Below are 15,967 nucleotides of genomic sequence, written 5' to 3' on the forward strand. Positions count from 1 at the left end.
AGAGATTTATGAATATAATCTTCACCAGGCTGATCTGACCTTAATGACAAAAACGCCACTCTTGCTGATTCGTCTCTGTGGATGTTCAAACGACTCCAGCCCAAAAATAAAGGGATCGATATAGCAAGCGGGCAAAAGAATGTGCGTTATGGTCCACTGCGCAGTGCTCTGTAGGAGACAACTCATTCCAGATCACTGGTTTATCCTTGTCCTCAGAAAAAACTACACATTTAGCCCAATATCTTTTTTGTCTAAATCTACAAAAGGTCTGTAGACCTGCATACATTAGAGTAAATTGGACTCTTTCCCAGACAGTCCATCCCATCTGTATCCACATTACTCTGTCCTTGCTATTGGCACCCTGTCTTGATGTACTGCTCTGCTGGCTCTTTTAATGGCCGGATGGGGATTACAGGGATGTTGCTGGGACCCACAGCTGAGAACATATGCTGTGTAAAGCGTCCTCTGAGAGACAGCGCAGTGTGTCAACGGGCAAACGTCAACACGCTCACCCTCTGACACCACCACATACACTGCTGATGTCAACACGCTCACCCTCTGACACCAACACATACACTGCTGACGTCAACACGCTCACCCTCTGACACCAACACATACACTGCTGACATCAACACGCACACCCTCTGACACCAACACATACACTGCTGACGTCAACACGCTCACCCTCTGACACCAACACATACACTGCTGACGTCAACACGCTCACCCTCTGACACCAACACATACACTGCTGACGTCAACACGCACACCCTCTGACACCAACACATACACTGCTGATGTCAACACGCTCACCCTCTGACACCAACACATACACTGCTGACGTCAACACGCACACCCTCTGACACCAACACATACACTGCTGATGTCAACACGCACACCCTCTGACACCAACACATACACTGCTGACGTCAACACGCTCACCCTCTGACACCAACACACAAATCACTGACGTCAACATGCACAGAGAAACAAATGATAGCAAAGGGCTACAATTCACATACACCCTGTAAGAGCTGAACTTGAGACTTTGGCATTGTCAACATAATGTTGTGCTTGATGAGCTATTGGAAGACCAGATGACAGGCTTTCTGATAAGCATTGCTACCATAACTCTACCCTGTTGAAAATGGCTCTCTGGTCCATCATTCAAAACTGCATGAGGACGGCAATAGTGGACGGATGCAAATCGCCAAGTCTCTTCGTGAACATGGTCACCTGACAAAGTGTTATTAACCAGGGTCATGCGACCACTCCGTACCTTAACATGAGAGGTCCAATCTCCACGGCCTGCCGAATTAATGATTCCTCAATGTGACTTGATATCATCCTGAGTGTGTAGCTTGGCCACCGTCCACCATTGAGGCTTGGGACACTTAGGACCGGAGGGCAGGTGTCAGGCTTCATAATCAACAATGGAGAGGAAATCCAGTCACTGCGGTTGCATGAAGCATGAGATGATGATGGTGGCATTCTATCGAATGAGATGCTCTGTCGAGATTATAGATCGGGCTCAGGAGTCAGAGACCCCCCCATAAAATCAAACTCAGGATAGCAGCCGTGCCATTGATTGATTTTATGATTAAGGAGTGGAGACCCATGTTGGCCTGGAGTCCCCTCAATAGAATTCCTGCCAAGAAATGACAAATCCTTTATTTACACAACTACGGGTAGAGATACTTTGGAATTGTTCTCTTCACCTCCCTGATCTTGCTCTCCATAGTCGGCACCTGTCGAGCTGACAGTAAAGGGCTTTAATCAAGGGCCTGTGAGCATATGAGTGACCGTTCGGCCGAGACTTGAACGTTTGACCTTCTGATGAGAGGCACAGAGACCCCCCACTAGGTGTAGGTCATTTCTGGAGGTCAGTTCAAAAGTTTTGTAAAAATTCTGGACAAGCCTTCCGGCTCAATGTTGGACTACACATTTCTGAGCTCCATAAACACTGAGTCACTAATCATTTGTCATTGTTGAGATCCAATGACCACACAGGGGCCTTGAGGAGGGATATTCAGTCATCACCGGGGATCCACTTCCGATCCATACCTGTTATCCTTCTGATCATACTGATCCAGGTCTGCTGCCTCACGACCACATTCAACCTTTCAAGAAACCTTCTTCTCACACACATCGATACAGCAAACATTTATTTAAAATGCTACTTCAAGGATTTCAGCAGTGTGTTGACCCGCCACAATTGACCTAATTTATTTAACAAAGACTTTTATCCAAATTAATGTACATTTCAAGAAGGCAGGATCAGTCAATCTCTGGAACAGCTGGGGGGTTGAGGACCTTGGTTGGGGGCCCAATAGTGAAATCAATCAACTGGCCCTGGGATTTGATCTGACGACCTTCCAGGAATATTGGCCCAACCCACTGAGCCACACACCAGTCCCACAACTCTAAGGCAGACACAACCCTGAATGACCCTGCAAAGCAGCTCTGCAAGGGGAAAATGGGGGGTTGGCAGCAGACTGACTTTGCTACGGTGACGTCACCCTCTGAACAAAGTGGGTCCTTCACTGCCAGCTCAGCAGACTGTCCAGCTCAGCTGTGATTCCAGCTCCACGAATACGTGGTTCTGCACCAACACAAACGAACTCTGTCATCCCACAATGCACCCTCCGCCTTCATTATATTCCCGCACTTCCATTGAATATCTTCGTTTGGTTTGTTGATTCATGCCGTCATTCATAACACATTCACAACATTCACAGTGGCTGTAAACAGGGACCAAACTTAACAATTTTTGCTACTAGCAAAAACCATACTAGTTAGTGCAGTAAAAATTGTAGTATGTTTTTTTTGCTAGCCTAGGCTAATGTTCAGCTTTTGTGCTTGCTCTCTGTCTAAATTACTCACGTCATGTGAGCGGGCGAGCTTAATTCCCAGAGCTGGATGGAACTGTAAGAAGTTATAGAAACAAGAAGACACTGTGGTTTCAATGTTGAGGAACTAGCATATGGAACAAAAGAAAGTAGATCTTTGGTAGGGTTTGTCTGACTGACAATCATCAGTATAAATGATAGTGCCTTCTGCTTGAGACAGAGCACTAAACACCCAACTGATAGCTGAAGGCAAACTCGGAGTTCGATGTTGAGCAGACAACACGATCAACACTATCAGCCCTACCACTGCCTGGGATTCCACTTGCCTTGTAAGATTGATTTATCAGCTTGCTTTTTTCAGCTTTAAACAGACTGCGATTCAGAGTGTGTGTTATGAGTGACTCACACCACAGCTACAGTATGGGTTGAGGGGACACTAAGTCAAGTGGGAAGCTAATAAGGACTTTCTGTATGCCTGAGTTCTGCTACTGGCCGTCTGAGCCAGAGGGTTAGAGCACTGTACTTGTTCACAACTCTGACAGACATTCAAAGTGAAAAATCCAGTTTGTTCCAATGACTCCCAATGCAATTCATTAAATTAATGTATGTTCCACGCTAGGAGACCAAACAATTAAATTGCACCATAAATAAATAATCAGGAGTGATTTAGACCAAGCTAACGGCTGCAGAAATTGCTGCAGCTGTCAGGGTGAGGTTGTGGAACATCTGTGATGGTGAAGAGAGGTGGAGATGAGGCGGATTCTACTTGCCAGGACCGTTTGATGCAGCTGACAGCTACCAAACGGCCAAACCCACAAACGGCAGAGCTGATTTTAAGGATGACATATTTTTTTCCCCAAGAAAGCAGATGCTCTGTCTTGCAGTTTGCAGAGAACAGAGGTGCTTTCAGGCCATGATTTATAGAAGTTTGTGGAAATGTTCCAGAACACTCATTTTTTCATTCGTTTTCTAAAAAAATCACCTCAGAAATGTTTTGCCGGCATTAATGAGCTCCGGCGTACTCATTCATTTGCATAGGAAATATGGTAAAAATGACTATGTTTAAAAAAACAACCCGATTCTTTTTGCAGCCTTTATCTTTATTACCATCCACTGCTCTCCTTCCTTCATCTCACTGTTTACATTGGCTGCAGTAAATAAGTCTGTCAATAGCAGGCCTAAGTCTCCTTTGCTGTGAATATTTGGCACCTTGTTCACACCCAGGCCTGTGGAGACATGCAGGGGAAGACCTGACATCTGTGTGCTGTGAAAACAAGTCAAGAGAGGAGCACACTCCTGTGCCCTGGCAGGGGGACACGTGTAAACACAGCAAGCTTCCTATACAGCTCAGCAGGCTTCCTCTTTAACACGGCAAACTTCCCATACAACACAGGAAACTTCTTATACAGCACAGCAAGCTTCCTGTTTAACACAGCAGGCTTCCTACGAATCCAGCCTGCTTCCTGTTTAACACAGCAAGCTTCCTACGGATCCAGCCTGCTTCCTGTTTAACACAGCAAGCTTCCTGTTTAACACAGCAGGCTTCCTACGAATCCAGCCTGCTTCCTGCTTAACACAGCAAGCTTCCTACGAATCCAGCCTGCTTCCTGTTTAACACAGCAAGCTTCAAACAAATCCAGCCTGCTTCCTGTTTAACACAGCAAGCTTCCTACGAATCCAGCCTGCTTCCTGTTTAACACAGTAAGCTTCCTACGAATCCAGCCTGCTTCCTGTTTAACACAGCAAGCTTCCTACGAATCCAGCCTGCTTCCTCTTTAACACAGCAAGCTTCCTACGAATCCAGCCTGCTTCCTGTTTAACACAGCAAGCTTCCTACGAATCCAGCCTGCTTCCTGTTTAACACAGCAAGCTTCCTACGAATCCAGCCTGCTTCCTCTTTAACACAGCAAGCTTCCTATGAATCCAGCCTGCTTCCTGTTTAACACAGCAAGCTTCCTACGAATCCAGCCTGCTTCCTCTTTAACACAGCAAGCTTCCTACGAATCCAGCCTGCTTCCTCTTTAACACAGCAAGCTTCCTACGAATCCAGCCTGCTTCCTGTCCAACATGGAGAGCTGCCACACACCGGTAATCATTTGGAACAAAAAACAGCCTCAGGATCAGGCCATTGAACATCTGGCAAACATCTTGCTTCAAAACACTTGCAACACTAGCTCCTGTATCGACCTTTTGACACTGTCCACACGCAAGTCAGCCCAAGTCAGTGGGGATGGAGACCGGCACACATCACTTTCGATTTGCATCATTTCACGATGCAGGGCTGCAGGCCCTACTGAGCGATGTCACCTGCTTGGGGGACAGGGCTGTTCACCTGATTTCCCCCACAGTCCTGCAAGAGGCTGAGCTGAAATCGGTTTCACTTCCGAGCCATGAGAGGGGATAAACCTGGATTTAATGGTTCTGCACTGTAACAAGCATCTCTATTTGACTGATTCCTGTTTTCAGCCAATAGTGAACCAGCTTTATTATTATTGGTTGTTATGGCTGTCATTCATGATAATTCAAAATAGCAGTGTAGACTGGAACTTACCCAAAAATGTCATGGACCAACTGAAAGGAATCCCACCCATACTCAAGAAGTCAGTACAAATTTCTCCACAGAAGCCCCTGCAAACATCACGAAATCCAGTGTCCCAGTGACATTACCCCGCTCGTATTTCTGCAACATTTAACTGTTTTCACCAGCCCTGAGACAAATATGATACCAACACTGGAACAATGTAATATGGACCTGGATCAGATTTTTATTTAAAGGACATTAGAAAGAGAACACTGTAGATTTCTACACGCAGGGAAAAGCAATATGTTAACACAAATGAGGTGAAAATCAATGTACACTCTCCTTGTCCCAGAACATCTGCACTGAAGCCCATGCTGGGGACACTGATAGTCTCTTGGGTGGGGGCACGAAATATGTAAATATATAATGCACTTATTCCATAGACCCAGCCCACATTCCTATACCAGAACTGAGCACTGGCTTCTGTTGATCCAAGTACTTTGTACCTCTCTGAGAACCAAGCTCTGGGTCTGCTGGTTCACATTACTCTTGTTTCCATTGGAACCGGGCATCCTGGCTACTGCTTCACGGTCCTCGATTCTCCCAGAACTGGTTCACAGCCATCAGGGCTGTTGGTCCAGGTTCTTCCTTTTCCTCCCGGATCTGGGCATCTGGTCTGGTGGATCACGTTACTCTTGTTCCTCTCAGAACCGGGCATGCATTCTCCTAGTTCACATTCCTCATTTCTCATGGACCTTGGCATTTGGTCTGCTGGCCTGGTTTCCTTTTGTTTGTTAGAGAATTGAGGGTCACTATGCCTGCTAAGGTTTGTAAGCGGTGAATGTAGAACATTACCATGCTGATCCACATTCCTCCTCCCCTCCGCTGGCTCCATCGCTCTTCTCCTCCGCCAGGTCCAGAAGCCATCGTCTCTCTCCTCACTATAGCTCGCCGGTAACGGAAAACTCCCACCTCTCAATGTAACATTGAGATTTTGACTGTGACGCCACAAGGAAATCCGAAGCGGTTTAAATATTCACTGTAATCGGAACAATCTATGAAACGAAGTTAAGCGCAATGACTGATGGCTGTATGAAGAAGGCTAAGTAAGGCTGCGTTTTCTGGAAATGGCTTTAACATAGCCTTGTATTTTGCACTCCGTTTACTGCGTTTAAGGCAGTAGAATGTGTCACCCCGAGCTTGGCCCTAACACAGACACTGCAGAACTTCATCCACATGTTATTTTAAAGAACTAATTTGCATATTTAAGCATGATGTCCCATAAGCAGTGTGATGAATCTTCTGAACGTTATTCTCTGTGATCCGGTCTGAACACCAAACTCAGGGAAAGGCCCACCTAGGCCAACAGACGGAGTCGGGGTGATAAGGGACAAATGGCTGCCATGAGGGGGCTGGCTGGTCTCACGACCTCCGGGAACCTTCTGCTGTCTCTCTTGGGATTACCTCACAGGTTGACAGCAAGGTGACACCCCCCTGGGGCTCAGCCGGAAGCCGCTTCCACGTGGCTGTGGAGCTTAATGCATGATCTTCTGCGTTCTCAACGCTGCTTTGGTTACTGCAGGCCGCTGCTGGAAATGCTTCCTGTCTGCCTGGACAACTGCAGTTAAATCTATCAATCCATTTTTCAACTGGTGGTCAAACATAGAGTCATGGGAGAGTCTGGAGTCAATTTCAGGCAGCACAAGGCACCTGCAACCTTTGGACTGGATGCCAGTCTACCACAGGACGCATACACACACACACACACACACACACACACACAAGCGTGCAGACACACACACACACACACACACACAAGCTGCAGACACACACACACACACGCGCACACACACACACACACACAAGCGTGCAGACACACACACACGCACACACACACACATGCACACACACACATGCACACACACACACACACACAAGCGTGCAGACATGCACACATACGTGTGCAGACACACACACACACATGCACATAAGGGTGCAGACATGCACACACACGCATGCAGACATACACACGCGCACACACACGTGTGCAGACAGACAGACACACACACACACACGCACACACACACGCATGCAGACACACATGCACACACAAGCGTCCAGCCAGCTATATGATCTACAACATGCTGGCTAAGTCTTTACAGACACTGCATCTAGTCTTCTCTTGTAATATGAACAAGTTTATTAAAATAAACCAAAGAACCACTTCCTGATAGGAAATTGTCACCAAAAGAACACCATTGATGCTGATAACATTCACAGCTGACATGAAATGCTAAGTATCTAAACAGTATTGACACGTTGATCACATTCAAAGGCTTGCGTAACTAATAGCTCAGGGCCACTAAGACGTTAATAACTCCACCAGGTTTTTACTTTGATCTACAAAGTTACGTTTCATTCAAAAGAGATTATTCAGTTTAGGGAGGAAAAGCTTGAACGGGCACGTGAAGCGCGGTGGCAGGATTAGCAGAGCGGAAGGACACAATGAGACAGTGAAGGCGACAGCTTCCGTCGTACCACTGTAGGGAAGCGACGCTGAGGCGGGGTCAGGTTTTGCAGCAAAGCAAATCGATAGTCTGGCCTGTGTTGAGAATGGAGGGACGAGTGAGGTCCGTCCCGCGCCTTTCATCAGTCACTGCCATGTCCTCCGTAATTAGAGCTGCTTCACTGGTCGTTTCTTTCAGGGTAAAACGTACAAACATAAGTAACGGATCTCTGAGGGCCGTCGGTAAGAATGGAGGGAAAGATGGCTGGAGATGACTGGTCTGCCACAGGGAGATCAAAACACAAAAGGATTTAGGATGAACTCGAGCCAGTCATCAGAAGTTAGAATAATGAGTTTCAGTGGCAGCGTCCAAATTCAGAGCCTGTATCCTTCTAAGACTGCATTCAAAGCCCGAAAACATCGCAGCACCACAACAAGGACCTCCCATTTGGAAGGCTCCTTCAAATGCGGTCTATAAATGTGTCGAGTCGCAAAGGATCCACCCATATCCCAAGATTCATTGCGCAGACGTAAAATGGGTGCGTACTGGGTAGGCGATAGGAGCGGTGCTTTGTGACTCAAGGGTTAGGGTAGGAACAGCTGGTGCAAAAAGGAAATTATCAGTAGGCCAAAAGGTCCCACTTGACAATGCTTTCTGTTCGACCGTCGAAGAACACAGCCCCTGAATTCGGACACAGCCGATATATGGGAGCCTGGACTACGAAGGAAGTATGGTGGCCCCAAGAGGTCAAATAGAACGGCACACCTGAGAGAAGCTATTGCAGGTTGTTTATGGTATCAGCAAGGGGATGAGGGGAACAACGACAAGCAGGGCAAGGCTCCACCAGCCTGGAACCAGCCCTATCAGCACTGCGCTAGGCTGACCGATACAGAGCAAGCAGCCATACCCCCAGACGCCACACTACCCAGCGAGTTAAAAATACCGCGCGTCCCACCTCTATCCAGCTCATTAAGAGCGTTTGGGGGGTCTCGGGGTCTCAGAGAAGCCATCTGGTAGAGGTCTCCTTAAGTCACTTCAGGTAAAAGCATCAGTTATGCAACAGACCTTAAATAGCGTCAGAAAAAGTGCAGAGACCAGAGGCTGATACCAAACGTGTAAAAAGAGAGAAGATGACAGGTTATTTCCCAAAATAACTTAGCTTACGTTACACCTACAGGGTGAGCAGGCTGGCGTCCAGACTCTGCCACGACACTTCAGCATACTTTGATGTACCAGGCCGTACATAAAGAAGCCTGTAGTCCAGTTTCACATCACCATTTCCCCTGCGTGCAACATGTTCGGGGATTACACACACACCCCATGTTTAGTTAACAGACAAAAAACAGTAACATCTAACATATCTCCTTATTTAGACACACACGCCTATTCAGGCTGACTTACACCTAATAAATGCAGTCATTAGTAATTCATGCTGAATGATACTCAGTGCTGAACAATTCTCAGTTCAGTGGCTTAAATAAAATCTTAAACCCCTCCAGTTTATAAAAATTCATTAATTTTACATAATTAAAATTAGGATCCCATCTTTGATGGATAGATGTTGAGAGGAAATAGATATATCGAACTATCTGAAGCATGAGCCACATGACGGGGGTTGATGTCAACGCCGCAAACTGCTCTTTGAACGCCTTGGGGTTTGTCAGAGCTGAGATGCTTGTCAGTACTGGGGGGTCGGTGCTGTGACCCTTTTGGCAGTGTGGCCCCTCGCTGTCACCGCCTGTACTCAGGGTGGACAGACGGGCCGTGGCTCAGGTGACCAGTCCAGCAGGCGCCCATGCCATCTCTGAGGCGATTACAGATGGGAGCATTGGACACCCCTGGGCGTGGGCCTGACCGCCGTTTCACACCCTGCCATGCTACACACAAGGTGTGGTGCCGCTCGGTGGGGGTGTCTGCTCGGTGGGGGTGTCCGCTCGGTCTGGCACAGAAGGGCTCACAGGAAGGTCTTAATTAACTCAACACTGCCATAGCAACACCACAAAACCACAATAACACTATATCTGCTGTAAATATTATTACTTACAGGGTCTCAGAATAACATGTGACTCAGTGATGTGGGGATGTTCACATCCCTGGGGACAAAGAGGTGTGGAGTGTCATGGAATCTCACCACATGATACAATATAGACAATGGAAATGCAAGGCTTGTAGCTCAGCCTGCACAGAGCAGGAATGCGCGCCTGACGGCGAGAGCTGCCACCTCTGCTCGCTTTGCACCAGGAACCATGCGCACAACCACGGCACTATAGTAAGTGACGCATAGGGCGATGGCACTTATTAGTGACTAGTTTAGTTTTCCTTTGCACCTCCCCAAATGCACAGCCAGCCCTCGAATAATAATAATAGTAACTACTACTACAATAAGCAGTGTATATATATATATATATATATATATATATATATATATATATATATATATATATACACACCTCACTTGAATCTCCGTCAGTCTCCCTGAACGCACATACTTCCCCAGTAACGGTAATATAAACCGAACGGGTCTGCATCGTACCTCTCGTTAAAAATAAATTACTCTCCGCTATCGATCAGGAACAACTGCTGCGATCAGATAAACAGAGCGATAACCGGGAGTTATAAAGCAGTGACAGCTGCTGTGAATGCAGCGGTGAATGACAGTACCTCCTGCAGCCTCTCTAACTCCCGCTTCAGTGTCTCCTGGTCCGCCTCCAGCTCACTGTATTGTTGTTTCAGGCTCTGGTTCTCCTCCAGCACCACCAGACCGCATTCCGCCGCCCGGATCTTCTCCCGGTTCGCCTCGGCCAGTTCCCGTGTGAGCCGCTCCACCTCCGCCCGGTACCGATCCACAGTCTCCCCGCACTCTCCGCAAGCGGCCATCGTCCTTCTCACGCTCCCTCTCCCCCGTTACACCCGTCCTGGCGTCGGACACACAGAGAGGCGGGGTTCGAGAAAACAGTAAAAAAAATCTCTCTTCGGTGGTATCAGATTAAGGGAAAACCCAAGACGAAATGAAGATCAAGCGGATCAGGCGCTCCTCTCTACGGCAAATAGACAGATCCGTTAAGGATAGAAGAAGGAATCCAAATAGCCCCCAATGTGTTACTGTTAAAACAGTAAGGCGTTAAAGGCCCCTCATGACATGCTTTCCTTTCCACTATCATCCAGACATCCACTGTCTTGTGTGTTTTGCTTATTCATGCAGAACTAGATACCGAGCCTGCCGGCCGCCCCGAAGACGAAAGTGCAGCGCACCGCTTCCATCCATCCCTCTGCTGTGTGACGTCACTGTCTCCGCCGGGCTCCCGTAAAGATAACGGAACTGAAACTGCAGCTCTTACTGCTGTTAGTGTTCAGGCATCACTCTGGAGACGTCAATTTATTAAAAATATATATTCCAAAAAATAATACCAAGGTACTAGTTTTGTCATGTTTGTGAATCGCTTAGCGTTGGAGTCCATATATATTAAAAAAAACTTGCATCTCCCCCCCCCCTGCAGAATCGGGGCATATTATTCGGCTCTGTAAAATGCTTATTTTACCGCGTAGAGATCATTGAAAAAGTGCAATTCCAATTATTATTTTTTCTTAAAATATTCTGTGCGTTGGGAAGGAATCCCTGAAGATCAACTTTGTTTCCTCGTGGGACAGTAATATTACTGATGGGAGTAAAGAAGAGCAGCAGTAAGGTCCAAGAAGATATAAATTTGAAGAGATTAATTAACTAGAGCCACTTGTATAAACTGTCGAAAACGTAAGGCACAATAGTTACATAAAAGCAAAATTTAGTGAGTAAGCATGGAAGTTACGTTTAGTCTGTCTGTGTCTCCTCTGAACTGGGTAATCTAGTGGCGGCTTGGTTTAGCGCCCTAGGGCGGGCTTTTGGCGTCCTCGATCCGATCACAGTCCCACATGCAGCTCCACTGTGCCACATAATTTATGCAGTCTCTGAACCCTGGAGATAATGACCCATTAGCTAACAGAATTAGTAGAATTAGCAAAACAGTAAGTTTACATTTAATGAATATAGGTTGCCTTTACCCGAATGCTTGCCAATATATAAATTTAATTAATGCGATTTTCATACTTGTACATTTCTAGGGTGATTAATCCATGTTTCAAAACTCCATTTATATTTTCTTATATTAATTACCCACGTTGGAGAATAACAATGACAGTGAAATACCCCCCCCCCCCCCCCCCCCCCCCCCCTTTCCTATAATCCTGTAGCTCCTGCTACCATATTTAGCACTTTTTATGAATGCAGGACTGGTTAATATACATTATGTCTATTACAACTGTAACTGTTTATGGGCTTAGTGACATTATTTCAGCCCCTGGGTAAGTTTGATCTGCAGTGACTCTTTTACATGAATTAAAATATCCACAATTAGTGCTATTTTGTGAGTAACCAAACTGTGGCACTCAGTAACTACACATCAAGGGAGGTGGGTAAATAGCTCAAGAGTTTAAAAGCTTAAACAGTTATATTGTTTCAGTGAAACAAGACAATAATACAAGCCACTGGACTAGCCAAAAGGCACGAGCCAAAAGGAGTCACAGAGATTAGTCCAGACTCACTGTCCCAGTATACACCTGTCACATCCACCTGACCCTCCTGTCTCTTCCTGGGCATGGCCCTAACAAACCATGTCTCTTGCTTGTCTTACCTCTCGTTCCTAACCCTTGTGTTAATCACTCCAGCTGCCTCTCATTACCTCCCTCATAAGTCTTGTGTATAAGTGCTTCCCGGTCCTGTGTTCACCAGTCCAGTCATTGATGTCATACCCTTGTGTTGCCTGTGCCCTGTCTTCCTTCTTTCCTCCTGTTTTGACTCCTCGAGATCCATTTTATTTCTAGTCAGTAAAACCACTTTTAGTTTTGCAACCACGCCTGCTCTCGCATCCTCTGTCCCACCCAACATGACAGCACCCCTTCACAGATAAAATTAACAAGAAAATTGAGGTGCAGGATACTGGTTTTGTGTTTTTCCCTGGAATGCAGAATAATCCATAAAAAAACAGGTCTCTCTGTATTCAAGCGTATTAAATGAACATTGCGACACTGCTTGGGAAAGCATAAGGTTCTTCATCTCGGTGTGTCATTCATTAGTGATTTTGTATCTCTCTTCATGGTGACTACTGTGTTCCTCAATCAAACTTCCGGGAAGTGATCTACTTTATGGACCCGGCTCTACACTCGGCCAGCAGCTGTAATCAGGACACCACGGCAGCACTCAAACGTCGACGTGACAATAACATGAGTCAGTTCTCTAAACGCGGGGGGAGTTCGTTCACTTAAGAGAGGCTCTTATCAGTGATGGCAATGGTACATTGGTATTAATACCTGTCATATTTGGGGTTGTAAACAGCTAAAGAGCTGTTGATTGCTATGAGCAGAGCGGAATGGTAAGTAGGGGATCATTAGGTCTGTCTCATGAGATACAAATTGAAAGAAGCATGGCTTTCTGCATTTTTTGGTCATTTAGTGACCTCCAGAGAGTTATTTCAGTCATTTTGGGGAGTGAAACACCATTTTTTTATACAACACATGCTGGGAGATTTATAGAAATAACACAATATTAAATAGTTCACAGTCATGGAGCTCTCTCTCCTATATTGTCTGTGTTCCTCCTTCTAATACGCTGTTATAAGCTTGTGTTCCTCCTTCTAATACGTTGTTATAAGTTTGATATGCGCTCATCCTCTGGTCACATTTTTCTTACCCTAGTCACTAATAGTCTCCTATGCCTCTTTAACTTGAGCTTTTATGACACTGTGTTTTTTTGTACTTTGGTTCTTTGCAATGATGGAAGCTGTGACCTGCATACTTAGACCTGTCAGCACTGACCATCTGCTGCCTGTTTAGTGGATGTTGGTGGAGATATTCACACCCCCCTCTTTGGGGTGATGGAATGCCATTAAGACTCTTAATGAATCAGAGGTAATTCAAGGTTAATATTGAAAAGCATGCTCTTTAATACCATCATGTTCTTTAGCAGTTAGCAGTCTTATAATGGAAAACGCTTACTGATGTGATTTAAGTGAGAATGAATCTCAACAGGCACAATCCAGAGTGACACAGGTCCAGTCCAGAGATATCTGTTGATCAGCTGTAGCTGAATATTGGGCTGGGGTGTGGATCTTTGGGAAATTTGGTTGAACCAGGGAAGGACAGAGACAGTGGGATGGAACTGACCAGCTTGGACACAGAGAGCACCTTCTCTCCCCGAGTACACAGTAAACAACCTGAAGTTAGACTGATTTCAAGAAGAGCAGCAGGTGCTCTTATTAATAGACTCAATATGAGATAACTGTCACAAATGCTGAAGGCACGACAGGAAGGGAAGCATGGGAGTCCAGGGATATGGGGAAAACAAGGGAAAGACTGGCAGCAATGGCAAAATGACGTTAATGACAGGACTGGGGAAACATACTGAGACTTAAATACACAGGACTAATGAAAACAACTCGAAACAGCTGATGACATGGGGATTCCACACGAGGTAAACGAGGGGGCGTGGCACACAGGAGAGTGGGGCAAGCGGGGCATGACAGAACCCCCCCCCCCCCCCAAAGCCACGCACTCTGGGCGTGCCTAAGGGGAGCAAAGGGGCAACACAAGGGACGCAGGGCACAATGGGGCAGCACCTGCGGAAACAAAAGCAGGAACATTAACGCACCACGGGGAACAGCACGGACACAGAACAGGCACAATGAGGACAACTCAAATAACAACCGACACACGTCGGGTCCTGCTCACCCAGCCCCTGGCTTGCCTTCGGTCCCCTTGGCTTTGGCTTGGCAGGCGGGACCCGACCCCGGAGCAGGTGTCCCCGTCCGCTCTGGGAGATTGAGAGCCGGGAACCTGGCCTGCAGGTCATCCAGTTCCTGCTCGCCGGTCGCCTGCGGCCCCCCTGGCTTTGGCTCGCCGGTTGCCTTCAGTTGTACCTGCAGCGCCTCGTCAGTGAGGCTGCAGCTCCTGGGGGGACCTGACCTGGATCAACCACACTGGGGTGACCCACCGAAGGGGTTCAGTTGCACAGTCATCAAGGTGATCCCCGAGGGATCCCGCTTGAGCTCCTCCTCCGCTAAGGGGGAAGGTGCGGTGGTCCAGTAGAACAGGAGCTCCTCAGGGACAGGGGCTGGGGCCAGTGGATCCAGGGCCATGGGAGCAGGGTCTGGGGGAATGGGGACCTCCTCTGGGACAGGGGCCCAGGAAAAGGGACCTCCTCGGGGACAGGAACTGGGTGAGTTCGAGCCGAAGGGTCAGGAAACTCTGGGACAGGAACCAGGGGAACTGGAACAAGAGGGCCGGAGCAGGAACCATGGGGGATGGAGCAAGAGCCGTCAGAGCAGAAACCACGGGGGGGGGGGGGGGGGGTGATGCAGGAGCCGGCGAACCTTAGGGGGTGGAGAAGGAACTACTGGCACAAGAACCTCAGGGGGCAGAACAGGAACCTCGGGGAGGCGAAGATGAGGATTGTGCCTTGGCAAAGGGCGCCACCCATTTGGGGATCTTGGGGACCCGTGGGATACCATCACCAACAGACCTGGCCCCTTTCAAGGACAGGCACGTCCCCAGGAAGGGCTGAGCTGCAGGCACCAGCAGGGAAACGGCGGGTAGATGCACTGCGGACATAGGCAACATAGCGGCGGCGATGTGGGCTTCGGGTGACATCAGGCACAAACGCCGCCAGATTAAGAATCTGAATTCCTCCCGACTCGCTGCACTTCCTCCCGTTTTTCGTTTTTCCACTTTCTCCTTCCTGCAGCTTTCGGCGGAGTCTGAGGCATTTCAGGTACCGTAGGGCAGTCCGCTGTCTAAGGCTACCCGCCGCATCATCGACTCCGCTACCCCTCTACGAGGGGGGACCTTCATGGTCAGTAGTGTGGTGTTATTGGACCAGGAGAGATCCTCAGAGATATGCACCCCCAGAAATTTGGTTGTTACCCTCTCCACAGCAACGCCATCGATGGTCAGTGAGGCATGCTGAGGACATCTTCTCCTGAAATCTAAGAAAAGAAGAACCCAGGCAGACTCCTGGAATTCCCTGACTGGGAATTGAAGCCGGGCCGTAGCGGTGAGAGCGC

At 47.6% G+C, this 15,967-nt stretch overlaps 1 protein-coding gene across 9 annotated transcripts in view; it reads right to left on the minus strand.

The window, feature by feature from the left end:
- Positions 1-11,141, minus strand: part of bicd1a (bicaudal D homolog 1a) — a 38,799-nt gene extending 27,658 nt beyond the window's left edge. For 2 of the 9 annotated variants that reach the window (XM_049020976.1, XM_049020903.1), the window contains exon 1: positions 10,539-11,133. In XM_049020976.1, the coding sequence (XP_048876933.1) occupies positions 10,539-10,754 (216 nt within the window). In that variant the 5' untranslated portion in view covers positions 10,755-11,133. The other 7 variants (XM_049020950.1, XM_049020960.1, XM_049020913.1 and 4 more) reach the window with 7 other exon arrangements.
- Between the last annotated feature and the right edge of the window lie 4,826 nt (positions 11,142-15,967).

This window comes from Brienomyrus brachyistius, chromosome 1 (genome assembly GCF_023856365.1).
Source record: "Brienomyrus brachyistius isolate T26 chromosome 1, BBRACH_0.4, whole genome shotgun sequence".
In the NCBI taxonomy this organism is placed as follows: domain Eukaryota; kingdom Metazoa; phylum Chordata; class Actinopteri; order Osteoglossiformes; family Mormyridae; genus Brienomyrus; species Brienomyrus brachyistius.